At 60.4% G+C, this 26,494-nt stretch overlaps 2 protein-coding genes across 5 annotated transcripts in view; one reads left to right on the top strand and one right to left on the bottom strand.

Annotated features, from left to right (window-relative positions):
• The first annotated feature begins 1,249 nt into the window (after positions 1 to 1,249).
• On the top strand, positions 1,250 to 11,213 carry MAFF (MAF bZIP transcription factor F). The gene is made up of 3 exons (XM_045779547.2): positions 1,250 to 1,570; positions 8,817 to 8,882; positions 9,501 to 11,213. Exons 2-3 carry the CDS (start codon positions 8,847 to 8,849, stop codon positions 9,966 to 9,968), a joined length of 504 nt encoding a protein of 167 aa, XP_045635503.2. The 5' UTR covers positions 1,250 to 1,570; positions 8,817 to 8,846; the 3' UTR covers positions 9,969 to 11,213.
• Positions 11,214 to 12,785: 1,572 nt separating this feature from the next.
• Positions 12,786 to 26,494, bottom strand: part of TMEM184B (transmembrane protein 184B) — a 47,097-nt gene continuing 33,388 nt past the window's right edge. For 2 of the 4 annotated variants that reach the window (XM_045779483.2, XM_045779484.2), the window contains exons 4-10: positions 23,142 to 23,232; positions 22,548 to 22,623; positions 19,622 to 19,713; positions 18,537 to 18,706; positions 17,963 to 18,157; positions 16,078 to 16,098; positions 12,786 to 15,265 (exon numbers count right to left, since the gene is read on the bottom strand). In XM_045779483.2, the coding sequence (XP_045635439.1) occupies positions 15,024 to 15,265; positions 16,078 to 16,098; positions 17,963 to 18,157; positions 18,537 to 18,706; positions 19,622 to 19,713; positions 22,548 to 22,623; positions 23,142 to 23,232 (887 nt within the window). In that variant the 3' untranslated portion in view covers positions 12,786 to 15,023. The remainder of the gene's footprint in view (positions 15,266 to 16,077; positions 16,099 to 17,962; positions 18,158 to 18,536; positions 18,707 to 19,621; positions 19,714 to 22,547; positions 22,624 to 23,141; positions 23,233 to 26,494) is intronic. The other 2 variants (XM_087868708.1, XM_087868709.1) reach the window with 2 other exon arrangements.

Here is a 26,494-nt window from a genome sequence, read left to right as displayed (position 1 = left end):
AAAGTCACTTGACGTCTCTGAGCCTCCACTGATATATTTCCTCAACACGTATTTATTGAGGGCTCCATATGTGCTGAGCAGTGTTCTAGGCACAGGACATGCAGTGGTGAACAAGGTAGACAAGAAACTTACATTCTGTTTGGGGAAGATAGACAGTAAATAGTAAGTAAATGTAAGCAAGTTAATACCTTATGGAGATGGTAAGGTAATATGAGAACATATTTCAGAAGTGGGGGCTCTTTTAGGCAGGGCAGATAGGAAAGGCCTCTCTGAGTCAGTGACATCCAAGCTGGCCTGAGAGATGAGGAAGAGCTGGGCAGTGAACAGAAGAAGACATAGCTAATGCAAAGGACCTGTGGTAGGAATAAGTTAGGTGTGTTTGAAAGACAGGAGGAAGGGCAGCGTGGCTGAAGAGTAGTGGGTGAGGGGAGAATCGAAGGAGGTGAGGCTTTAGAGTTGGGTAAAGGCCAGATGGCTTAGGGCCCTATAGAGCGAAAGGAGTATAGTTTATATTCTAAATGCAAAGGGAAGCCATTGAGGGTGTTAAACCAGAGGGTGGGTGTAGTGAGAAAGAATCTTATCCTTGTTTTAAGAAGAACTTCTGTGTGTGAAAAAAGGCTTCAGGGGCAAAGTGGGGAGGCTATCAGGAGGCTTGCTGCCATTGTCCAGGTAAGTTGATAGTGCCTGGGCCAGGTGGTAGGATTGGGAGTGAGGAAGAGTGGTCAGGTGCTGGATGGTGCTGGATGGTGCTGGATGGTGCTGGATGGTGCTGGAAGTAGAACCAGCCTGACTAGTGGGGAAGGAGGGAGAAAGAGGAATGGGCTTGAACAACTGAAATTGGGAAGTCTGGGGGTACAGGGAGCTGAGGTAGGGTTGGTGGTTGGGAGCTGGATTTTTGCCATCCTCATCGGGCTCCCAGAGAGAGGTGCTCAGTGGGCAGCCCAAAACTCAGAGAAGCTCTTTGGAGATCATGGGCATATGGTTGGCATTTAAAACCACGGGACTGGATGAGATCATCAAGGCAGAGGGTGTAGGTTGAAAGGAGAAGAGGCACGGGGCTGTCGACTGCAAAATGAGACAAATGACACCTCCGCCCACGCGGCTCTCGCGAGGTATCACGTGAATGCGCCCGGCCGATGTTCTAACAGGGGTTGAGAATCCCGGCCCGCGCTGGGGTGGGGGTGGGGGTGGAGGAATGGGGCCTTGTGGGGGCGGGGCCGAGCCGGGGCGGGGCCAGCTGGAGGCGGGGCCGAGAGCTGGGAGGCCGCTCCGGGGCAGGAGGGACCGCAGGGCGGTGACGTCACCGCATGACTGGGTTTTTATGAATGAAAGGAATCCTGTGAGTGAGTAATTCCGGGAAGCTCGCCTTACAACTCCGCGCCGCCCCCCGCGCCGCCCGCCCCACAACAAAACTCGGCGCGGCGCGCTCGGGAGCCCGGCTCGCAGCGACGCGCGGTTGGGACCGGAGGGGAGAGGGACCAGGACGCGGGCCGGGACAGCAAGCCCGGACGGCAGCGGCAGCGGCAGCCGCGCGTGCCCGGGGCGCCAGGCGAAGCGGGCCGAGAGACGGGTGAGGGACGCGGGTTCGAGACGGGGACGGGCGCGCGAAACCAGAGGCGGCGGAGTCCCCGCGCCCGGGAACATGCCTGGGGCGGGGCGCCGGGGCCCGCTCCGTCTGCGCTCCGGTGTATCCCTCGCCCGGACGGCTGGCGGGGGGGGGGTGAGGGAGGGGGTGAACACGGGGGGTTGGGGGAGCGGGGGCCAGAGGTCCGGGGGGACCGAGACGGGGCCCAGGCAGGCTTGGCGGGGTGCGGTGGTGACGGGCCCTTTCTGGGGGCGCGCGCGGGGCGGCGGCCGAGCCGGGCAGGAAGGGGCAGCGCAGGCCGGCGAGCGTCAGCGTCCGCCCAGGCGGGGCCGGGGGCGGTGTGTGCACGTACGTGACTCGGTGAGAACAGTCCCTGGACCGGTGCCCGCTGGCCGTGCGTGCGCGGTTTGTTTACGTCCGAAGGCGGGCGTGCGTGTGTGTTCCCGGGCCAGTGTCGCTCGTATCTTGCCCGGTGCGTGCGTGAGAGAGAGAGAGAGAGAGAGAGTGTGTGTGTGTGTGTGCGTGGTGTCTGTGTCTGCCCGCGCGCTCCCAGGGCGGTGAAGACCCTGGGGCCTGTGTACCTCGGGGAGAGTGTGCTCCCAGGAATAAACGCGGAATAAGGAATCGATCGAGGGAAGTGGCCAGTTCCATGGTCACACGGGAATACGGGAATTCTCCCTCGGGCTGTCCCCTTCCAACCAGCCTGCCACCAGGCCCTTGCTGTCCCTGGAGTTTCCCAGGGACATGGCCATGTGACTGTGGTGTTTGTCCCCCGCCCAGAGCCAGCGCCTGCAGCCACAGGGTGGGGCAAAGTATCAAAGGCTCCACCCGGCTGGGCTGGGGGGTGAGATGGGAGGGCCACCCCTGGCCTCGGCACCCTAATGGGTCCGGCAACAAAGTGGGCTGGTGCCTGTCCTTGTCCCCAGGTTTTCCAGCTGCCTGGGGAAGGCAGAGCCTGGGGACTCTCCTTCATCCCCAGGGTCGCCCATCCCCTCCCTCTCAGGAGGAAGAAGGGCCAGAAAACCCACCACAAAGGTGGGAGGTGGGAAGGGATCCCTGGCCTCCTCTCTGGTGGCTGCTCTGGCTGGTCTGGGTTTCAGAGGTTGTACCTGCTGGGTCGGGGAGGGTGAGACCGGGAGGATGGGGTGGAGCTGGTTTCTGCTCTTCTGGTGGTTTCAGTTCACAGGTGGGATTAGTCAGACAGACCTATTGATGGTTGGACCTGAGGAGCTAGTTGAAGGCCTGGGCCAGCCCTAGGACCCAGAGTCCTCACTCTGGGAGAGGCATGGTCAGCAGGCAGTGGTACACGTGGTCTTGGTCCATGAGGGGTTAATATGTGAGGGGGGGGGTCCTGACCTAGCCCTCTCTCCCCATTTTCCCTATGGGATGAGATGGGGGTTAGAGATTCCTTCTGCACCCCTTCCACCGACACAGCTTCCATTGGGGGGGGGGGTGATTGAGTTTACTGGGGTGAGAAACCAGATGATCTTTTAACCTTGAATCTTTGAGCCCTGGCGAGCTCTGCTTCCACAGCTGGGAACTTGTCTCCTGCAGCAGGAACTAAGCAGTATGTAGGGTGGCAGGATGGGTGTAGACTGGGGAAGTATGGCATCCTCCACACACAGCCTGTGGAAGAGAAAGAAGAGCCAACAGCCCCAGGCTGGAGCCAGGGATGTCCAGGAGTATAGGGTCTGAGTAAGGGAGGTGGCAGCCAGGGAGCACAGGAACCAGGCAGGCCCATCCTTCAAAGCTGGGCAGGAAACATCCCCCAGTAGGGCGGGGGGTCAGGGGACAAGGGGAAGTGGCTGGTTGGCTCACAGATGGAAAGCTAGCTCTGAGAGTTTCGACCTCCCACTGAATCCCCTCGGGCCTCCCCTAAGGTCTAGGACCCACTAGGCGCTCCCGTACCTCCCTCAGTCCTGACAGTCTGAGCCTGCATTGCCGCGGAGCCTGTCATGAGCCCGACGCTGGGTATGAGACAGTGAACAAACCAGACCCAGAGCCTGCCCTCTGTGAGTTCACTGACAAGGAGGGGGAGACAAAGTTGGAGAAAGAGCTACCGAACTAAATGCAAAACCACAGCTGAGGTGGGTAGTTGGAGGCAGAAGGCACTGCGATTTGAAAGTCTATAACAGGGCTCTGACTTAGCCAGGGCAATCAAGGGAGGCTTCCCCGAGGAGGTGACCAGTGAGCTGGGTGGTCAGATGGAGTGATGGTCATCTACAAAGCCCTTCGGGGCAGGGGTTGTGACTCATCTTTGGGTCTTTGGGACCCAGCAGCAAGTCTGGCACAGAGTAGGCGCTTCTCGGAGGTTTGCTGATGAAATGAATGAATGAGTAGGTACATGGCCTGGAAGAACTTCGCAACACTCGGAGAAACAGGCCTGGGAACCCCTGGGAGGCCGGAAGCCCGAGGGGGGCTACAGGATTCTTGAAGCTGTCTCCCAAAAGTGAGCAGATCCTTCAAGACCCAGGTGCCAGCCTCCCTCGCACGCACACACAGACACACTCCCTATGGGAAAGGCACAAGGATGGTAGGATTTACTGGCCATTCCTTCACTTGTTGTGAGCATAAGGATCCTGGGAGAGAGTGGAGAGCATCCGATGGAGACCTGGGGGTCCCACTGTGCGGGCCGGAGGGGAGGCTGGCATGGCAGGGTTTTGAAATGGGCTGAGCCTGGGCCGGTTTGTAGGTTGGTGTCAGCTGTCAGCAGTGCTCCCTCGGACAGCTCTGCAGGGAGGACAGACGGCAGGGCCGGCAGTGGAGGCAAGCAAGACTAGAGGCCAGTGACGAGGCGGCTGTGGTCATAGTTCAGCTGAAAGGGGAAGTGGGTCCTGGTTGTGCAGGTGGAGCAGAGGGATGGTCAAGGCTGACAGTCTCAGAGTTTGTGTTCTCTTGCCCCTGCCTCCAGGAAGCCTTCAGGGATTGCCTTTCCCTTCCTCCAGGGCCTCCACTCTGTTGGTGGTCTTGGAGCTCCATTCTGAACCAGAGTCTGACACTCAAAACTCCAAAATAATCAGTGCTGGAAGGTACTATAGGCTCGGTGGAGGTTTGGCATGGTGGGAAACTGAGGGCCGGAGAGGGGAGTGATGGATCTGAAGTGGTGCAGCGAGTGTGAGTGGGTGGCAGAACCAGAGCTAGAATGCAAGGCCCCTGCTACCCTGCGGTGCTGGGTTCTCCCAGCTTTGCTCCCCTTCCAGCAGGGAGGAGGCTGCGCCAGTGCTGGCTGCCAAGGCCCAGGAAAACACATTTTTTCCCTCTGTCCTCACAGAGGAAGCAGAATGGCCTAGCAGCCAGAGAGGAGCCCATGCCAGTGGGTGGGCCGTCTACAGGATGTCTCTGGAGTGGACTAGGGGCCAGGGAGGGGAGTGCAGGAGGGCTGGTGGCCGCTGACTGGCCTTGGCCGCTGTCAATCCCCGAGAGTAAGTTCATTCCCTGTGCCTCCAAAAGAATGTTGGGAGCCTGCAGACCTTGGAGGTCGACTCTGCTGGCTTAAAGGGAAGAAGAAAAAAAATTGGGGTGGGGGGGATGTGGCTGGCACTGAAGAAAGGGCCTTGAATTGGGGGTCAGGACCATTTATTTACCTGCTGTGAGACCTCAGGCAAGAGATGCCCCTTCCTCTTGGGCTAAGTGAGGAGGCGGGGCCAGAGGCCCTCCAGGGCCCTGTCTTGTGTGACCCCAGACGGCCAGGCAATGCTGAGTCCCAGCGAGGTCCCAGCGCGTGCTACTGGCCTGACTGCTCCTGGACGGACTGAGCCATGCTCGTAACCCCCAGATGCTCACTGGCCCCTACAGTTTGGACCACTGGGCAGGTGTTGTTCTGATCCTACAGTTGGAAAAGTGGAGACCCAGAGAGGTGGACCTTGCCCCAGGTCGCACAACCTGGCGAAGACAGGGCTAGGACTCCAACGCAGGCTTGCCTCAATCCATTGCTCCTTTCCTTGCTTCCCATACCCCCAGCTGGGGGCCAGGCATCATGAGGGTGGAACCCCTTCCGCCTTCCCATCTTCCTAGCATCCGTGTATAGTCCTTGCCAAGCAGAAGCAAGGAAGCAGGTGGAAAAGGGGGAAGGGTTTGGAGACAGGGCGGGAGGTTTTTCTCCTGGACAGCGTTCAGCGAGAACGCTGGGCTTGGCCCTCGGTTCAGACACTGACAAGTGGGGTCATGGTGTGACAGACCACCCACCCCCATCTCACCAGTGCCTGCCCCCTGCCGGGCCCAGTGCTGGTGGCATCAGCGCCCAGAACTGCTTTCCTGACGCAGAGCTTCGTGTCTGGGGGGGAGACAAGGCAACAGACCATTACAAGATAGGAGAGAAGTGCTCAGGTGGGTGGCACCTAAGAAGTTCTGTGGGTCCCCAAGGGCTTCCTGGAGGAGGAGTTATCTGCGCCAAGGGGTGAAGGATGAGTAGGGATCTGCCAGTTAAGCTCAGGGGAGAAGTGTCACAGTGTGTAGAGTTGCCCAGAAGCAATAAAGTGTGGGAGAGAGGAAGTGAAAGAAATTCTGTGGGGCAGAAGTGCCAGACGGAGGTGGGCAGTGATGGCAGGCAAGCCTGGGATGCCACACAGGTGGGCCTGGACTCTGTCCCAGGGATAGTAAGGAGCAGGGAAGGTTTTCCTCTGGGTGGTGACATGGCCAGAGTCACACGCTGGAAAGATCCTCAGGTTGCTGTGTGGAGGATGAGCTGAGGCCAGCAGGAGAGCATTCTAGGCCCTCCCTAGATGTGTGTGTGGGAGGGGGAGGCAGCCCTTTAAGAGGACTGTTTTGAAGGGTAGGATTGGTGGGGTGTATGAACGTTTCCAGGTGGCGTCTGTGAAAGGCCAGGGTCCTGACTTGGGACTTTCTGGGCCTCAGCGACACCATAAGAAGCTTGCGTGCCTCTGAAGACCTTCCCAGCCCGAGGGCCGTGGTGGCTGTCTCTATGAGGGGATCTCTTCGCATGCCACCTTCCCCCTCCTGTCTCCTTGCTTCCCTCTGGGGTGTCAGACCACCCCCCCACCGGCTGTATGGGTCCGGAGGAGCTGGGGGACTCCAGAGAAGCCGGGGGCTTTCTGCACCTCGGCCTGAATCACCCTGAGAATTCAACCACCATTCCTTGAGCACGTGTGCCGGGCTGTGGGCACTGGAGGCGCGGCAGGGGACAGGCTGACTCTCACTGCCGTGGAGCTGGCCCTCGAATGGGGAGGCAGACTCCGAGCAAATATGTACCACAGACGAATAAGAATACATACGGTGGAAAGTACCGTGGAGAAACATGAGGTAGGGAAGGGAGGTGAAGAGAGAGGGAGAGAGAGAGAGAGAGAGAGAGAGAGAGAGAGAGTGTGTGTGTGTGTGTGTGTGTATACCAGGGACTGGGAATTCTAAACTGAGTGAGAACAGGAGATTTGAAAAGAGGCCTGAAGGTGAGGAAACTAGCTCTGTGGCCATCTAGGAGAAGAGAGAGCCAGGCCCAGGGAGCAGCCAGTGCAAAGGCCCTGGGGAGGAGCGTGCATGGTGTGTGCAAGGAACAGCAAGGAGGAGGGTGTGGCCGGAGCTGAGTGAGGGAAGGAGAATGAAGCAGGAGCTGCAGTCAGAGGCCTGCGCTGGGCCACACCATGCAGCGGCTTGTGGGCCATTGTGATGACTTTGGCTCCAAGTGAGATGGGAACCATGGGAGGGTTCTGAGAGGGAAGTAACATGAGTGACCTGACACACTCTGGGGCTCACCCCTGGGGAAACAGGCACAGAGCAGTTACCTGACCGGCCAGAGTCAGAGCTAGTGGGTGGAACCACCATCAGAAGGCCCCACGGGTGGCTGGCACCAAAGTCCGTGCACTTCGCATTTCTCCACAGCGTGTCCCAGGGACACCCGGGGGCCTGCGGGAATGTGTCAGAGGCCGAGCTGAGGCTGTGAGGTGGGCCCCACAGAAAGCTCGAGAAGCCGGGTTTTGGACCCCGTTTGCCCGTGCTGCTCTCAGCGTCCCGGGTGTTGCTAATGAGGTCAATCGCACTCTGGATCTCAGGCCACAGGGCATCTCCCCGCCTTTGCTCCTCACCACCAGTGCCTCCCTGTGGTGATTATCAGGTGAGGAGACACAGGCCAGCAATGAAGGGGGAGAAGGGTAGATCTGCTGGGGACAGGGAGGACTGCTGCTTTCAAGGGGCCTTTGGGAGACAGTCCCCTTCCTGGCCCCGGACCATGGCCACTGGCCTCCAGAATGTACCCGCCATGTCTCCCCATTGCCAATGTCTGGCATAGAGTAGATGCTCAAAAAATTTTTGTCAAAGGGACATGGAGCTTTCAGGCCTGTGGGGGGGACACTGAGGGCCCCGGGGCCCCTCGTAGGTTGAGGTATGGCTGCCCTGTCTGCCCAGGCCGTGCTGAGTGAGTGCTGATAGCAGCCAGCGGGGGAAGATTTCCCAAGACAGATTGGGGTGAGGAGGGCATGGGCTGGGGGAGAGGGGAAGGGACTGTTACGTTTTATTTTGATGGGGTGCTGGTTGGACTCTGAAAAATCATTGACTAGCATATATATATATTTTTAAGTAAGCTTTATGCTCAGCGCGGGGCTCACTCATGACCCCGAGATCAAGAGTTACACACTCTACCAGCTGAGCCAGCTGGGTGCCCCAAATGTGGTTTGTGTACTTTGCTGTATATAGATTATACTTTAGTGAAAAGTTAAATAATTCGAGTAGGCAGCTCTGGACCCCCTGTGGGAGAATGGTGTGGGGGGGTCTGTTCACTTGATGCCTGTTTATTGAGACCTGCTACGTGCCAGGCACCGATTTAGGCACATGGATGTCATGGTAGAACAGGCAAGACCGCAGTCCTCCTGACTTTGCATTTTGGTGGAGGAGAAGTGGGACAGAGACAGATAACCAAGTAACCAAACAAAATAATTGCGGAAGAGGTGACTATGAGGGTTAGCGATAGGGTGATGTGATGATACAGGAGGTGTTTAGCCGGGATGGTAAGACCACTTCGAAGAGGTGACATTGGGCAGCGCTCTCAATGAAGAGTCACTGTGGAGAGATGAAAAGGAAGACAACAGTAAAGAGAGCGGCAAGTGCAAAGGCCCTGAGGCTGGAATGAACCATTCAAAGGGGCCACTGTGGCTGGACCACTGGGACAGAGAAAGGTGGTATGACAGGACTTCCATACCAGCAGAGGCCTTGAATGCCAAGGAGGTGAGTTTGGGTTGTATTCAAAGTAGAAAAGAAAGTGACCGTGGTCGCCTCTCTCTCCTAGGTCTCAGCCCAGAGGACACCTTCGGCAAACATGTCTGTGGATCCCTTATCCAGCAAAGCCCTGAAGGTGAGGAGGCAGCCCCTATTGTCCCTGTCCTCCTTGTCTAGGCTGACTGTCCCATCCCAGCTTCCCCTTCAGTTCCTGGAATCCTGAAGGGTGGCTCAGCAGGCTTCAGGTGTTCATGGGGCCCTGGGAAGGGCCCTGGGCTGGAAACTAAGAGGCCTGGGCTCTGGTCATAGGCTGTGCGCCCCCCCGGAGGCAGGTCACTTCCCCCTCTGGGCAGCCTTCCCCATTAGAACAATGCTTCCTGGGCTAGAGGACTTAAAAGGTACTTTCTGGGCCAGGTTTCTCTGGCTGAGTCCAGGCTGGGGCACTGGGGTTGAATTAGAGCCAAGCCCCAGCATGGTGGTTCCTTTTGTGTTCAGATCCTGGTTTGGCCCAGTTTCCCCTTTCTGGATTCCTTGTCCCGTCCCCCCCCCCGCCCCCACCCCGCCAACTTCAGGGCCTTGGAGCAAGTCCAACCTCCACGTCAGGGCCTATGGTGGTGAAGGGGGAGCACTGGGGGGGGGGAGGGAGCCGTCTCCAGCACCTGCTGCGCCCAGCGCCAGGCCCAGGGCCAAGGCCCACAGGCAGGGCGCGACCCTGGGCCTTAGTTTTCCCGTGCGCCCAACCTGCTACCCCCAGATCAAGCGTGAGCTGAGCGAGAACACGCCGCACCTGTCGGACGAGGCGCTGATGGGGCTGTCGGTGCGTGAGCTGAATCGGCACCTGCGCGGGCTCTCCGCAGAGGAGGTGACGCGGCTCAAGCAGCGACGCCGCACGCTCAAGAACCGAGGCTATGCGGCCAGCTGCCGCGTGAAGCGCGTGTGCCAGAAGGAGGAGCTGCAGAAGCAGAAGTCCGAGCTGGAGCGCGAGGTGGACAAGCTGGCGCGCGAGAACGCAGCCATGCGCCTGGAGCTCGACGCGCTGCGCGGCAAGTGCGAGGCGCTGCAGGGCTTCGCGCGCTCCGTGGCCGCTCGCGGGCCCGCGGCTCTCGTGGCGCCCGCCAGCGTCATCACCATCGTCAAGTCTGCCCCGGGGCCCGGCCCCGGGCCCGGCCCCGCCTCCGCCCCCGGCCCCGCCCCCGGCCCCGCCCCCGCCGCCTGCTCCTAGTGCCCGCCCCGCCTATCCGGCCACGCCCCCGTTCCAAGCCACGCCCCTCCCGCCCCCGCCCCCCACCCTTACTTCCTTCCCAAAGTGCCTAAGCGTGGTCTCTGTCCCCAAGTGCCATTTCTCTGCGACCACCAGCCCCCGTGGCGAACACATGTTCCGTCCCGAGCCTACTGTCTTCCTCGTTGTGGCCCCTAATAGGTGGCCCTGGGGTGGGACAATTTTCGTGAGAATGGTAGGGTGGTGTTGGAGTCTGGGGTCTCTTTTGGCTGAAAGTCCAGCCTTCTTAGGCTCAGAGGATGGGATACAGAGCGGATTAGAGAAGGGTGGTCCGGGAGAAGAGGGCCACCCCTCATTCTGTAAAGCGTTTGCTCCTGTTGCGCCCTAGTCCTTCTGCACCCTCCCAGAATTCAGGACTAGGTTTGGCTCCTATATGTATCTCCTGGGGCTGGCAAGCTGATGCTCCCACCTCTGCTTTAGGCCTGGGGGTGCCTGGCCTTCCAAAACTGGCAGAACCATTAGACATCACCTAGGGTGAGCTGGAAAAGCCAGGTCTTCCCACTGCTGCCCCCAGGGGATCCAGCCAGGGTACCAACCCGGGTTGTCAGGGGGACTGTGGACACGGACCAGAAAGGATGATGGAAGGGCCTCCCTGGCCTGGGAGCCGCCTCTGTGAGTTAGAGGAAGAGAAGTAGAGGGCCCGAGAAGGTGATACAGATGGAAGAGATGGAGGGAGCTGGCCAGCCGCAGAGAAAGGGGACCAAGGAGGCGACCATCCACTGTGGCAGGTGGGAGGATGAGAAGACAGATCCTGAGGTCTTGCAGCCAGGGGTGGGCGTCCGGAGAAGCCAAGGATCCCACCCCTCCCCCTGGAAGTGTCCTGGTGGCCACCGCCATTGACTGCCATTCTCCTGGGGAGCCCAGCCCCAACCCTCCCCCTCCGGTATACAGCTCTTTATTTATTGCACGAATCTAAGTTATTCTCACCAGCCAGAAACCTAGCACCCACTCCCTGGGAAAAGTGGTGCGTGGTCCTGGGCTGGACTTTATATTTTATATCTGCAAATAAATCACATTTTATCTTATATTTAGGGAAAGCCGGATGGCAACAACCAAAAAATGTTAAAAAAATTTTTTTTGCCCGGCCCCCAGAATTTATTTATTTTCTGACTTACAGTAAGCGAGTTATCCGCCTTCTGTATTTTGTAGACTTTCTGAATAAAGTCAGGTTCTCTTTTTCCACAGTGATGAAGTCTAAGTTCCTGGGCTATGGTTTTTGGGGGGGGTGGGATGGTTCTGAATGCGGGGCCGAAGCTGGAGTTCTTTTAATCCCAGGCAGGACCCTCTGTTGGAGAGGAGAGCTAGCCCTGATTTGCAAATGAAGAAACTGTGCCTTGGGCCCTCACTGGCTCTTGCTGGGGCATTTGGAGGGTGGGGTGGTGCTAAAACCTCTGTTCTTCCTTCCGGTTGCCTGGAACCTCCCAGGGGAAGACAAAGCCGGGAGGACAATGAAATGTAGGGTTAAATCCCTGGCATCCCTTCAGTGAATAAACAGTCCCGCCCAGAGGAAAATTCCCGGATTTAAGAGTAATCTTTCCAGCACTTTCCCACCGAGGCCTGACTTTCTACAGCCAAGTAGAAAATATTTTCCCCATGTTCCTGAAGACACAGGGAGGCCGAGAGAGAAGTGGCTTCTTCAGTCCCAGCCTGCAGGCCTAAAAGGCAACTGTGTGTCTCATCTTGAGTTCCAAACTCGCTATAATTTCGGCCCAATGTGCCAGCCCTTCGGGGACACCCTGAAAAGTTGTGGAGAGCATACCGGTCTGTGGGTCAGGGAAATCGGGGTTTGAATCCAGGTGTACCTTTTTCTAGCTGTGACTTCTGAGGACTTCTTGCAGCCTCAGTGTACGATGAAGGTACTGGAAGGCCGTAGGTGTGACAAGACCCGGGAACCCGAGGGGCTACAAGCTTTAACACGCAGCGCAGACATTCACAACTGCAGTGAGGAGGATTTCTGTCCAGAGAGGTGGCAGGGCTGGGCTGAGGGAAAAGGCCACGTCTGTGGCAGCTGTGGGCTTTGAAATTTGGGGAAGGGCCAAGCCACATGGGTTGGCTGGGTCCACTGGCCTTTCGCCCCCTCTCAGGTTGAGGCCCGTGATCCTGTTCCCTGATCCTGGGATGTTGAGCTCAGGCCTGCAAAAGGGCAGCAGGAAGCCACAAGTGGGGTTTCGTGGCTGGCTGGGAAGTTCCCCCCGCCCACGCCGCATTCCTGAGGGCTCCTGTCAGCAGGCCAGCCCCTCCTCCCCAAAGGCGGGTGGCCGGAAGGTGCCCTATGTGACCAGGCACCTGGCCTGGCAGCCCACAGCCCGCAGGCCCCTAGGGGGAGGGACCTAGGGTCCCATGGTGGAGGGTGGGCCCAGGGAGGCAGGAAGAGAGCCTGCAAGGAGTAAGGAGCCCTGGAAATCTCTTCAAGCCCCCAGGAGACACCTGTAGGAATGGGGCTGCCAGTGTTTGGGGGTGGGGCCCCCTCTGGCTGGCTGACAGAAGAGGGAACTGCACACGCCAGCATGGGGGGGGGCTTGTGACCAAAGCAGCCTCTGGGTCCCACCGGCTGGTGGAGAGGGAGACCATGCATCCAGTGGGAGCCCGGACCCCAACGTCAGTCTCTGGCAGTGTGCATTCCCCCATCACCAACACATCACACCCTAGGAGGAAGCCGGTTTCCTAGGAGACCCCTGCCCACAACCACGAAACCCACCCCCAAACACATACCCGGGAGGCAGGGGAGAGGAAGGAAAAAAACCTCACCCACAGGCAGAAGAGATTTCAATACAATCTATATTATCTCATATATATATTTCTCACTTTATTTGCTCACTTCTGTCACGCATTTAAAATGTCACAGAGACCAAAATAGAGCGGCTTTCTGGTGGAACTCATGGCAGTCACACACGAGATACAAAACTAGGGGACTCTGTCCTCTCATACATCATACAGTTCATTTTTCAAGTATTTTTTATGTACAAAGAGCTACTCTATTGGGGAGAAAATTAAAAAAAAAAAAGGTTACGCATCCTAGGAAGGAAGGGTGGAGTGGGTGGGCACACGTTGCTGGCCCCTTGACTCCCCGGGGGCCACTGGCTCCCTGCCCCCAAGTCCTCCCTCCGTGCCCCCCACGAACCGTGCTAGCCAGCAAGTGCCGGGGCAGGCCAAGGCCAGGGGGCAGGGAGTCGGCAGCACACTTTGGCCTGGAAGGAGAATCACAGATTGGTGAAAGCAAAAGGGGGGAGTGGGGACCGAGGAGCTCCTCAGACAGTCTGCTCCCACCTGCCGCCTCCCTGGGCAGCCTGGTACCCAGCCGGCCAGGCCCACCAGACAGGGCCCAAGAGCCGGGCTCCGGGCCCCTGCGCTCAGGCCTCCGAGACCCTGGGGGGCTGGCTGGGTCACAAGGGCTGGCGGCAGCCTGGGAAGACGACAGGGGTGGAATCCCACACCGGGCCCCTGGCACACTTCATTCCAGGAATGAACGAAAAGGAAGAGACCCCACGGTGAAGTCTGGTGCCCCAGGGAGCGGCCCTCCTCACCCTACCACCTTCTCCAGGCTGGTACGGCCCAAACCAAGTGCCATCTGGGTTCCAAACGACAGAATGCTCCGCCTGTAGGAACCTACGTTGTCACCGCCAAGAGGCTCCCCCCGCGACAGTGGTGGGTCTAAGCCCAGCCTGCCTGGGGGCTCCGGCCCAGGGAGGCTCCAGGTACACGCGTGTGGAGGTAAGCGAGGGGAGGGGACGGGCGATCCTGGCCACTCCTAAGGCCTGTCCAAGGGTGACTGGCCCAGCACAGCAGGATCCTCGGAGTGCCAGCAGCTGGAGAGGGAGCCCCCAGGGAGTGTCTGCGGCCAGACAGACGGAGGGCCTAGGAAGGGGGAGCTTTCATATGTGACTAAGGCACAGAAGAGATGGGCCGAGGGGCCAGCCGAGGCAGGACACCAGGCCCTGTGTAGATACGGCGCCAGGGAGAGGAGTCTGGGATCACTCCTCCTGCTTCCCAGCTCCCTGCTGCACGCCCCCTCCTTCCGTCCTCCCTCCCGTAGGGCTGTTCCTCCCAAAGCTGGTCGGAAATGTGGAGACTCAGACCCTTCCCCTGAAATGGTTAGGAGAAGCCCTAGGGAGAGACCAGGACCCTGTGGAGGTTCTCATGGCTCAGCCTGGGAAGGAGGAGCTGGGAGATGTCAACCCTTTCAGCAGCCGGGAAGCAAGGGCTCTGCCCAAAATGCTCTCAAGAAGAAAGACCCCAAGTGATAGGGCAGTGTGGGCTGCTGGCTGCCCTCAGCAGGTCAGGAGGAAGGGGCATGACGCAGGCAAGAAGGGCAGCCACGGAGAGGGCACCCAGGGACCCAGGGACCCCTGCTTGGAGAGGCCTCGGCAACAGGGGCCCAGATGCACCTGAGCGCTCTTCCAACATGGGACACGGGCTCTCGGTGTCGCTCTGGTCCTTGCAGCACGCTAGGCAGGCCTGGGACAGGAGGGGCCGCAGGGAGCATCTGGGTTCCCTCCTGCCCCTCTTGCCCAGGGCGAGGCTAATCCAGCGTGGACGGGGCACAAGGGAGGGCGCAGGCAGGAAAGAACCCAGGTCAGAGTATTGCACGGTGTTGGGGACAGGGCTGTAAGTCTCATGGGGGAGGGGGTGACCCGCGCGGGGGCTGAGAGGGCCGCGGCCGCTGGTCCACCGTGGCCACCGCTGGTCCCACCATGCCACCGCCACAGGACAAGCCACAGGGCCACAGGAGTCGCTCCCAGCGTCCTCCGTCCCTCGACTGGCAGTGCAGGGGTGGCCACGTATAAATATTCCTGAAGGCTCGTGCTGAGCCTGGGCTGTCCCCTGGGCCGACAGCTTCTGGCTGTTCCTCTGGAAGCGATAGGTGAGTGTTTCTGGTCCAATAAATTAACAGGCAAGGTCAAAGCCGTGCCAGCCTGCCTCCCGGCCCGCACGCAGGGCTGGAGGGGGGCACACCCTGCCCTGGGCCCAGGTGCCAATCCTCCCCACCAGCAGCCGCACCTAGAACTCGTCATCAGAGCTAAGCAGGAGAGTCTTCTCATTGTCGCGGGCGCCACTGAGGCTGTGGGAGCGCGAGAGGCTGTGGGCGCCTCCGCGCCACGCGGGGCCGGGCTCCAGGGTGGACTGCTGTGTGTACTGCTGGTAGGCGGGCGAGAAGTTGTGGATGGCGTCCTGCACGATGTCGTGGGGGTTCATGGTCTCCTTGAGGCTGCTGGAGATGCTCTTCATGGGGGCGCAGCGGCCTGCAGGGTGAGAGCCCAGAGGCAGGGGTGAGGGGCGGGGGTGGCAGGGAGCCCCTCGACCTGGGACGGACCCCCACCCCAAGGCTGTGTCACCCGACAGAGAACGGGGTCCTGAGCACATGGAGGCACAGGCAAAGAGGGGGCTCCTCTGGCCGGGGCGCACAGCGGAGGCGAGCAGCCGCGGGGGGCTGGTAAGTCCAGCTGGTGGGAAGGGACCCAGGGTGGAGAGCAGCATGCCCCACGAAGCCAGGAGTGTCAGGGAGGGTCCCCCTCCCCAGGGGTCCCCCTTCACCTGAGTCTGCTGACCAACTCCGTCAGGACGGGCAGCCAGGGGCCGGCGCCCACTGTGGGGCTGACCCGTACATCCTCACCAGCTCCCCTCTGAGAGGGCGGGAGCCGCCAGCCCTGAGACGCCCCCTCCGAACTCCCCCTCTAAGGAGCTCTCCCCCCATGGGTTCATCGGGGGGAAGTGGCCCGGCCCCAAAACCGAGAGGTGAGAGATAAGCCCAGGTCTTCAAAATCAAACCGGCGTGCCCTTTCCACCTGCATGTTCTCCGCTATGGATTTCCCACTAACACGCACCGTGCCCCCAGAACCCAGCAAGGCATATTCCAGAACAGTGACAGACCAGGACGGAAGCAGGCAAACTCTATGGGGGGCAGCCCTTGGCAGGCAGGGGCTCTGAGCTCTGCTGCCTGGGGGTGCCTGAGGGGGAGACGGAACACAGAGAATGGGCTAGGAGAGAGGCATGCCGGTGACGGTGACCACGACTGACGTGCAGGACAGACGTGCAGACCGAGAGCAGAACCTACCGTAAGGGCCGTATGTTGGCACTGCCCGTGGCCAAACCCGGGGCAAAAGCAGGGCGGGGGGGGGAGGGGAGGGGGAGAGAAGCCAGAGAAATAGAGAAGACAAGAGACAGCTGAGTGACACCATCTGTCCACCACCGAGGCCTGCACACCGCACCGGACACCCTTCCCGCCCTGCCCCAGCTGCCCCCTCGGAGCCTGGCCCCCGGACGGGTAACTCCCCTCACAGGGCACATGCTCTCATCCGGGGGGACGGGAGAGCCACCCGCAGACACCCAGAATGGTGGTCACAGTTCCACCTCCACATCTAAGTCGGGACCCAGCACCCCCACTTCTCTTTGGGCTTGGCTGCAATTGTTAAGCCTGTGCCACGTGCTTTACAAAAACCTCACGCCACTTCGCAGATGAGAAAATCAAGGCTGGGGGGCCAGGGGGCATGGTTCCCCGTACAGACCCCACAGGAGAGGCAGCGGGGGACCCAAGCCGATTGCAGGGCTGAGGGATTAGTGTGCGGGCATCTGGCCGGGGCCCAGCACAGAGATGGGGTCCTGCCTTGCCCCGGTGGGGCTGGGCTGGGGTCTTTGCTAGAGCTGGGTTTCTGGCCACGCTATACTTTGCTGGGCTGGTGGTCCAGGAGCCGCGGGTGGAACACAGCCCAGGTGTCCACTGGGCCTCTGCAGAGCCACCACATGTGACATTTTAAACCTCGAGGGTCCAGAAAGGGTTCTCTGCTATGACCCCACGCTCTAGGCACAAGGGTGACTTTCCTAAGGGCACAGGCTCGGTCAGGCGCAGGTCCAAGGGACACTGCCCTCAACACTGGGTGGGTGCTTGCCAGATCTGGGGGCCTAGCGGGAAGCGGGTGGGACAGCAGCGGGCAGCAGCGAGGTGGCCAGCACGGCGGCCGGCACAGCGCCCAGCACAGGGTACGTGTGCGATCACAAAGGGAAGAAGGGGTGCCGGCAGCCCTCAGCCAGCAGGTGTGCCAGGAGAACACAGCTGGGCGCTCAGAGCTGAGCGGCCAGCAGGTCTCTTTCTGGCCAGGAAGAGAGCGCCTGATTAAGAAGGGGAGGGGGCCGAGGGGCCCTGCTGCAGCACCCCACTCCCCGGGGACCGTGGTGGGCCTAGGCACTAGGCCTGGGGCAGCCACATGGAGGGCAGCCAGCAGCAGCCCGACTCCTGGGGGGGGGGCAGTGTTAGAGCAGAGCTTCCCCTCCCCAGACCCTCCCGTGTCCTCACTGCACAAGCCATTTCAGGCATTCCCAGCCTCCTCTTCTGCCCCCCTTGACCACCCCCGGCCCGGGGCAGCTGGGAAACCCCTGCCGCGGCAGCCCAAGCCCAGACCACTTATTGTGGAATCTCGGCCGGGGGGGGAGGGGCAGGCAGACGTGGCACTTGGACGAGGTGTCCTAATGTACAACTGGGGTTGCCAACCTCTTCCAACACAGAGCAAAATGAGCAGGTGTAAAAAGCAAGCTGTTAAAAACAATGACTATTTCTGAGTCTGTTATTTAGAAGTAAGCAGTTTAAAAAGACGGGGAACTTTCGAGCGGAGGGAACTGTAGGACAGAATGGAAACCTGTGTCTGGTGTGAGGAGCCCCGGGGAGCCTGTTTATTCTGGGGTGTCTGTCCTGACCTTCCCGCGGGGCTCTCCAGACTCCAGGCCGGCTGCAAGAGGCAGGTGGGCTCAGCTGCCAGGACCCCCTGCAATCCTGTGTTGGGGGCGGAGGGCAGGCGAGCCTCGACCTGTGTGGCCCCTTTCCCACAAGCCAGCCCGAGACGCCTGAGCCGTCGGCGCCTGTCGGACACCGGGTGGCAGGGGGAGCCTGGGGCCGGGCCGCCGAGGCCGTCTCCCGCTGGGGGTGGTGTCCGGCCGCTGGCCCCTACCTTGCGCATCCAGCCTCTTGTCTGCATAGACCTTGTAGGTGAAGGCATGCCGCAGCGCCAGGGCCGCGAAGAACATCTCCACGCAGATGATGAAGTCCTGGTAGCCGGCGGCCACGGTGCCCTCGCCCACGGACACGCGGGCCGAGTGGATCTTCGGGATGGCCCCACACTTCTCCAGGATGGCCAGGAGCATGCCTGGAAGAGGAGGCGGGGGCACGGAGCCCTAGACCGGACCCCTTTCCTGTGGCCCTTCCTCATGCAGCGCCCCCCCCCCCCCATGCCACACCCGCCGGCAAGGACGGCAGCGGGGGTCACGGGTGCTCCTGTAGGCCCGCGATGCCGACACCAAGCTGAGGCCTCTGGGAAATGCCGCTGCGCTAGCTCCTTGCCGGCCACCGACGCTGGGGGTCCCCTGGGTCCCCCATCCATGAAGCAGCCCCACTGAAGGTCCCCCGGGGCTCCCGTGAAAGGCCCCCGAGGGCCTAGACTTCTCACCCAGGAGGTGCCCGGTAGACAGAGGCCAGGCTCTGGGCTGGGGTTGCCCAGGGACAGCGCGGCCCGGGAAGAAGCTCACCTTGCCAGAAGGAGAGAAAAATGACGGACTTGACCATGAAGAACTTGAGGACGGGGCTGTAGGGGCTAAGCAGGTCCCGGGTGGCAAAGTAGAAGAGGAAGAGGGCGTAGAGGGCCAGGCTGACGGAGAGGTTGTAGACGATGGCCACGTAGAGGTAGCCGCTGGTGACGCTGCGGGGACGGGGAGCGTTCTCTGGCTGGGACAGAGCCTTCCGAGACACCGGAGGCCTCCCTCCCGCCTCTGCCCTGCCAGTATGCCGAGCCCCGCGGCTCTGCAATGCTCCCCGAGCAGTGCTCCGCGAGCCACTGAAGAACGGGATCTAAGTGGCCAAGAAGCAGGGGTGGAGGGGGGCGTGCGAGGCTGTGCCAGCGGTGAAGGCCAGCCCTGCCGCCTCTGCTCTGGTGTCCAGGCACCTGGTGGGGACATAGACGTGGAAGCCACCCGCACCAGGGGTGGGGAGCTCAGCCCGATGGTCCGGCAACAGGTGTGAGAATGACACAGAGCTTGGCTCTGCTCTTTACTCTTGAGCCAAGTCATGTCCCCGTCTGAGCCTCCGGCTGCTCACCTGCCCTGGCGGGGCTGTCACGTGGGGTACAGGTGGTACACACAGTGTCTGCAAGCACGGGGCCTGGACACACGGTCACTTTCACTAACCCCCCAAAACAAAAGGAAATCGACACGGGAGAAGACTTCTACCCCGGGGACTCAAGACAGGCCTCTCAGGGCTCTGACCTTCTAGCTCCCTGCCCTAGGGGTGGCCACAATCCCTTCTGGGCCCACCCCTGGGGCACCGGTCTGCAGGCTATCTGTGAGGGTGACGGGGCTGAGGGCGGGCTCCCATGCTGGAGGCGGGGCCAAGCAGGATGGCGGTCACTGCCAGGCTTGGGCCTTGAAACTCAGGGGTGCAAGGGGGGCGTGAGGAGGGCCGGGCCGTGCTGGGCCTCCCCTCAGGGGAAGGTCAGGGGCGTGGGGCCTGTCTGCAGCCACCCCCTTCTCGAAGGCAGGGCATCAGCCTCGGGGCAGGGCCACCCGCTCCCGCGCCAACTCTCCTCCCCTCACGCCTGTCAGGGGGACCCGCTGCTTACTCAAAGTCACCATCCCGGTACTTGCCGAAGGCCTGGAGGACCACGGTGCTGACAGCCATGAGGGGCTTCACCACGCAGAACTGCAGGGTGGCCTGTTGGGGGAGAAGGTCAAGGGTCGAGGACGAGCTAAGAAACTGTGTGACAAGCACCCCCTCTGGCCAGCTGGGCCTGTGCTGGATGCTGAGGGGCCGGGTCGGGGGGTGTCCAATGTCCTGCCCCGAGGGGACTGCCGTCTGGAGGGAGAGGCAGAATCTGTAAGAGGGTGGCCAGGCAATGCAGCTATGCGAGCATATGGGGGGGGGGAGGCAGGCCAGCCGACGGAGGGGCAGAGGAGCACAGGACAGGAGAGCCTTTGGAGGGCTTCTGAGATAAGGGGTCAGCAGGAACGTGACCCCAGAGAAGCAACAGGGACAAGCAGAGGGAACAGTCCCTACCAAGAGCAAGAAGCCAAGAGCAGACACGGGCAAGGGGGTAGACGCTGGTGATGGACGGCAGCAGGACGGGGCCAGGGCCCTGCTCGAAGCCTCCTCCCGTCCTCCTTGTCCACCCCCGGGTCTCACTGGGGCTGGAGGGGACCTCCAGGAGCACAAGAAAGGGGGCAGCCCAAAGCACAAGGTCTGGGATCCTGAATCTGAGTTTGAATCCTGGCCTCACCAGCTACCACCTGGGGCAAGGTCCAGTGAGCAGTCACGTGGCCTCTGAGCGGCCTCACTGATAAACGGACGTAACCAGCCCCACATGACAGGGCTGAAGAACACGGCAGTGTCTTCGGGAAGCTCTCCCACCTCTGTGTGTTCCAACAAAGGCCTCCACTGGCCTGCTCAGCCACTGGAAGAATTCCTGAACCAGGTTCTCACAGCGGCCTCGAGGGGCTCCAGCAAAGTCAAGGACAACCCACGGTGCCCATAAAACCAGCAGAAACACCATTCCCTTGAAATGTACATCTAAGCCGTAAGGCCCCTTCTGTGGAGGGGCGAGCAGCTTTAAAAGGCTGAGCTGTGTGGCTCAAGTCGGGCAAGGGCTCTGGGGCAGAGAAAGTCACCTGCTGAACCCAAAGTTTCTGCCCCACTGGGGACCTGAGTGCAGTCTGTGGGGTGTCCCAAGGGGCCCCAGCTGCAAGGAAGCACGTGTGACGGGGGAAGAGGTGCGATGCTGCCCCCAACAAACCCCCAACATTTCCCAGCCCCGCCACCCACCTTGAGGGAGCAGGACCAGTATCCGGGGAAAGGGAGGAGCGCAGTGGGCACCGAGAGCCTGCCAACAGGCTGCAGCCCCCCAACAAGTGCTGTTACAGGTGAGGAAGCTGAGGCACGGAGAAGCTGGCATGGCTGAAGGGGCAATGGAGCTCACGTCCGCAGGCCCCACAGCCTTCAGCCAACCACAGCCCTGCACTGGGTCGGAAATCAGGCAGAGGTTCCCAAGCCAGGCTGGACAAGAGAACCACCCACGGAGCTGTCAACACGACCGGGCCCAGAGCTCCACGCCAGCCCTTCTTCGTCAGGCTGGGGGTTGAGGAGGGGGGTTGGCTGACCAGAGAATGCCTACAGTGAACCAGCTCTCCAGGAGATTCGGATTCTGGGGGGCCCTGGCCCAGGCTTTCTCAGGAGGAAGCAGCAGAGTGCTCTCTCCCAAGAGAAAGGGGTGCAAAGGCTGCTGTTATCCTCTGTCCTCTTACTACCACTCCCTGCCCCTCCTAGAACACCAGAGGACATCGGAACCCACGGGGCCCGGGAATCATTTATAACCAGGCTTCGCAAGCTAGTGATCATGGGATCAAAACTTTGTACACAATATACTCATCGAAGAAGGCAGTGAGTCCCAGCTGGGCCCAGGGCGGCTGCAAGGCTGGTCAACAAAAGCTCTGGAAGGCCCCACCCACCCTGATCCCAGGACACGTTTAACTCTTTGCCTCCAGGCCCAGTAGGGAGATTGTGAATGGAGGAATGCCCAAGGGAAGGCAGAGCCGGAAGCCGTGGCCTGTGGTGTAGACCAGTCCATCCAGGTGGTGTAGACCTGGTCGGTCCAGGTAGGTGCTTTGCGGGTGTGCCCACACTGCAGGCAGTAGCCCTGCACAGAAGGGAGTAGAAAGGGCAGCCCTCCGGTGGCCACAGTGATCAGCTGTGGTTTTCATTTCCCTTTGTGACTACTCTTGGTGACAAAGGTCGTGGCACCCCGGGACAGACTGAGCCGAGGTCGCCCACCAGCAGGGCGTGGCACCTCAGACTCTCTCTCCCAGGACAAGAGTGGGCTCCATGCCAGTCTGTGCTGACTGCTTCCCATCCATCACCCCACCTGGGCCTTAAACCGTCCCTTGACAGAAGTACCGTTCTGCCTGCTTTACAGAAGAGGGAACCAAGGCAGGCTCAGAGAGGTTACATAACGCAGCAAGGTCACCCAGTCAAGAGGAAAAGCTGAAAATCAAACTCAGATGGTCAGACACTCGGGCCCATGCGCCTCACCACAACCCCACACGGCCTCCGCCCAGGCTACTTGAGACCACAGGGAAGGCAGCCGAGGAAACCGGAAGCTGGTGGACTGCCAGCTGGGAAATGGGGAGCAGACCAGAGACTCGGTGGGCCGTCTTGGCAGGCAGCTTTCATGCAGAAGCCCTCCTGGCCTCTAGCTGCAGCTGATGAGGGGTTTCGAGCTGAGATTCTAGAATCCCCATACACACACACCGAGACCTGCCTGGTGCAAGTGAGCAGAATTGTGGGACCACTTCTGCCCGGGGCTGCCACAGACCCTTTCAGGACACCTGTTGCTGCCCCCTGGAGCACACCCTGCCTAACAGCGCGCGGAGTGGGTGCTGGGGCTGGGGGTACTTCACGGGGTATGGGAACTCTGCAACTGGGGTCCTCTGGGCCCTATGCCCGCCTCTGCCACCGGACGAGCACCTCTTGACCAGGGCAGGTGCCGGGGCACACACCTGCTTGCAGAACCGCAGGAATCCAATGGAGTAAGTCTTTCCCCAGAGGCAGCATGTGCCGTACATACAGCTGGACCTGGAAGAGACAAGCGGAGAAGCGGCTGAATCCCGGCTGAATCCTGCCAGCCAGGATTCAGGAAAGGTGGGGCCAGGGGAGGCCGACCTCCCTCACATCCACACGAGCCCGGGTAGAGCGGACGGGGCTGGGAACAGGGCACAGATCCCAGGCAGCCTTAACCCGGGGGCTGAGCACATGGGGAGAGTTTGCATGTGCGGGGAGGGCTTGAGGGAGCAGGGCGGCCCCAGCCCGGGGCGGGGGGGCAACAAACCAACCCAAGGCCTGAACGGAAAGACTGCAAGAGGGAAAACCAGGCAGACAGGCAGGGGCGGGAAGAGGAAGAAGGAGCAAGAGCCAGCGAGGCCGTCCCCAGGGTCGCCGTGAATGGTGTCGCTCAGGAAGTGAGGAGGGGCACGCCAGGCCCGGGTCAGGGGCAGAGCCAGTCTCCGTGGCCGGCTGATACCAGGACGGCTCGAGGAACATCAGGCCCAGGAAACCGGGTATGTGGGAGGGCTCCGAGGACACTTCAGACTCACTCGATGGGCTTCCCTCTGATCTCCGACATGATGGAACTTTCTCCCCCGAGGTATTCATAGCACAGGCTCAGGAAATTATAGATGACCAGGGCTGCGGAAAACGTCCGGAGAAAACCACTCAAATCAACAGGATGGGTAAACAGATGGTGGAATTCTAAACAGCAACGGGAGCGAGAGCCCCACATTCGTGGGGCCTCAGGGACGCAAGGACCCGCACAGCGAATATTCCACTTGTCATCAGAACCAGGCAAAGCTAAGTCCTGCTGCGGAGCGTCCGCGTGCCTTCGCTGGTGGTCACACCATATACAGCAGCACAGGACATGATAAACACAAAGTTCCGGACCGCGTGGGGAGACGGGCACGGGCTCGCTGGGGGCTGGGGGGCACACTCTGGGGGTCAACAGGGACCCGCTTTGTAACTGCTTACTCGTTTCAGGCACTTTTCTGTGTGTGTGCGTACGTGTGTGTGTGTGTGTGTGTGTGTGTGTGTGTGTGTGTGTTACGGATCAGAGTTTTACAACAAAACAAAACATTCTCTGGAGGGATCTCAGCAGAAATTTTCAGCAGGAATGAGACAGGAGAACCTTTGTCCACTCACCGAGAGTGGCAGGTGAGGCCACACGCCACTAGAGCCTCCCGGGGTGGGCACAACGGTGCACGAAAGACAGCACCAATGTGTGGGGAAGCTGGGCCAGCTCTCTCTGGACGCGGCGCCGTGTCACTGCAGAGACCCAGCTCTGCGACAGCGATGGACGGCACCGAAGTGTGCCGGCCATGCTATAAATACAGCAATCCGCTGTGAGCGGTCTCCTGGTCAGAGGACTTCTGCGGGGTCAGCAAGATGAAGGCTGCGGCCTACAGGTGCTAGGAGCACGGGGAACGTGCTGGGAGCAAGGGTGGGGAGAGTGGAGAGCAGGAGGAGTGCAGCAGAGGCCGCCAGAAGGAAAGGGCGCAGGAGGAAGGTCAGGCCGAGAGCATGGGAACTCAAGAGCGTCCAGCAAAAGAGTGAGGGTCCAAATGGGGTCCGGGGACAGGAAGTCCCCGGGGAAGCACCAGCAACCCTGCAGAGAGAAGGCTCCTTTTCATCTGACCCTGCCGTCCCCCTGCAGCACAGAGGCCTTCAAAGCTCCGGGTACGGCCCTGAGGTTGGCGTTCAAGACTTTTCCACAGTGACTTGGCCCCTGCCCACCCCTCATATGGCCTTCCCGGCAACTAGATGCCCCTCTTTCCCAGCAGGTTATGATGCCCTCCATGCTTTTCCCTTTGCTGATCCCACGGCCTGGGCGCCCTTCCCTCTGTGTTGTTGGTGCCCACGAAACCCGTGAGGCCCCCCCGAGAAGTCTCTGGCCCCTTCCACGGAGGCTGCTGTGTTCTCACCCCGGGAACTGCTGACCCACAGACACTGCGTGGTGCTTCCTGCCCTGTCTCGCGGCTCGCGTGATCCCTGACTGCTCTCTCGGGACTGCGCCCCTGGAAGGCGGCCCACCTCTTCCCCAGAGCACGGCCACAGCACTTGGCACGTACCAGGCACACCACGAACGTGGGGCTACCTCGGACTGGAGCGCATACCACCTTGGCGACAGGGCTCCAGGCTAACGCTGGCCTTCAGCAGTTTGGAAAGGAGTATTTCCGAGGTGCTGTATACCTAACCTATTAAGGGCTCACATCTCCTGCTAGGGTGGGGGGCCCAGGTAGTGCCCTGTATCAACAAGACCCCCAGCACCTGCCACACTGTGCTGTGACTGTCCCCCTACACAGAAGAGAGGGTTTGCCACGGGTTAGCTGTGAGCCTCTCTGTGCCTCAGTCTCCTTGTCTGGTACATGCGGACAGCAGAGGTCCCTACCTTGCCAGGGGGGTTGAGGTTTGAGTGTGCAACGTACTCAGAAGAGTGCTGGCCTTAATAGCGCTCACTGGTGGCCATCACTGTTTATCTGCTGGTCTTCCTCAGGGGCCAGCGTCCCTTGATGGGGCTGACGACCGTGGACGCTGCCTGCCTGGCACGGTAGCAGCTCAGGAAATGTGGGGACTGCGGCAATCTCCACCGAGCTCCAAAGCACTCTTCAGTGACAAGAACTCTGGGGCATGGGGGGGGCATCAAGCCAAATCTGATGTCAGCCTGCTGATAACCTTTGTCCGAAACCACACGAGGCCACGTAGAATGGCTGTGCCCATTCCACTGGGTCCAGCTACACTGTGGCCCATGGTACTTTCCAAAGACGGCCACACCCCAGGGTGCTGACTTCCCTCTGCAGGGAGGTAAGGTCTCCCTCCCTCTCTTTGCATCCGGGGGGACCAGGGTGACTACAGCACAAGTGCTGCTCCACGACATCTGACGCCGGGCTTAGAGAAGGCCTCTTCCCTCTGGTTCTTTCCCTTGAGTGCCTGCCCTTGGACGCAGCCCCCGTGCTTCAAGGAAGCCCAAGCCAACCCACGTGGAGAGACCACCCAGAGTGGCTCGTGCGGGAGGAATGGAGGCTGCAGCGGATGTCAGCAACCCCTGCCAGACACACGAGCGAACCAGACTTCAGACCCCACCCCTGGCCGAGGGTCCCCAGCGGAGGCCCAGAGAGCAGGGCACAGGGACAGACTATCCGCACTGTGCCCGTCCAAATTCCTGGACTGCACTACCCATGAACGGTTTACACCAGTCTGTTTGGGCTGATTGTTAATGCAGCCAGAGTGAATGTATACATAAACGTGTGTGTGTGTGTGTGTGTATGTGTGTGTGTGTGTGCACTGGTGTGTATATTTAATAATGTGTGTATGTATCTACATACATGTATACATGATATAAAACCACTCCTAGAGCTCCCAGGACGTGCCACGGGCTCTCACATCTCCCGTGCTAGCATGTTCTGGTGCCTCTGCTAACTCCCAGGGGCAGGCCCTGCTGAGAGGCCACCTCTCCCTCGCCAGTCCTCTGTCCCTTGCCAGCCTCACTCCACACACCATCATCCCGCTGTTCGTCCGTCCGATCCTTCGCGTACAGGGGGCAGCACCATGAAGCAGGAAAGCCACGGACCTGGAGCCACACGGCCAGGGTACGGCTGTCGGCCCCACCACTTCGGAGCCGTGTGACCTCAGGCAAGTGTCCTAAGCGTGCTGTGCCGTGGCTTCCTCACCTATAAGCCAGGGATAACAGCAGCTCCTTCCCCGAGGAAAGGGGGGAAGCGGGACTCCTTCGCTAAGGCTGAGCTCACACTGAGGAATCCGCAGTGTGTTCCCCAGCGTTCTTTCCAGACTGTGAACTCCTTGCCGGGAGGGACTGAGGCCTACCGCCCGACGACCAGAGGGCCTGGCACTTGCACGCAATCAACACGGAAAGAATGAACATACAGACGTGGGCCTTAAC

The sequence above is a fragment of the Ursus americanus genome, chromosome 17 (assembly GCF_024610735.1).
Source record: "Ursus americanus isolate L20-20 chromosome 17, mUrsAme1.1.p, whole genome shotgun sequence".
In the NCBI taxonomy this organism is placed as follows: Eukaryota; Metazoa; Chordata; class Mammalia; order Carnivora; family Ursidae; genus Ursus; species Ursus americanus.
This window is presented reverse-complemented; position numbering and strand designations above follow the sequence as displayed.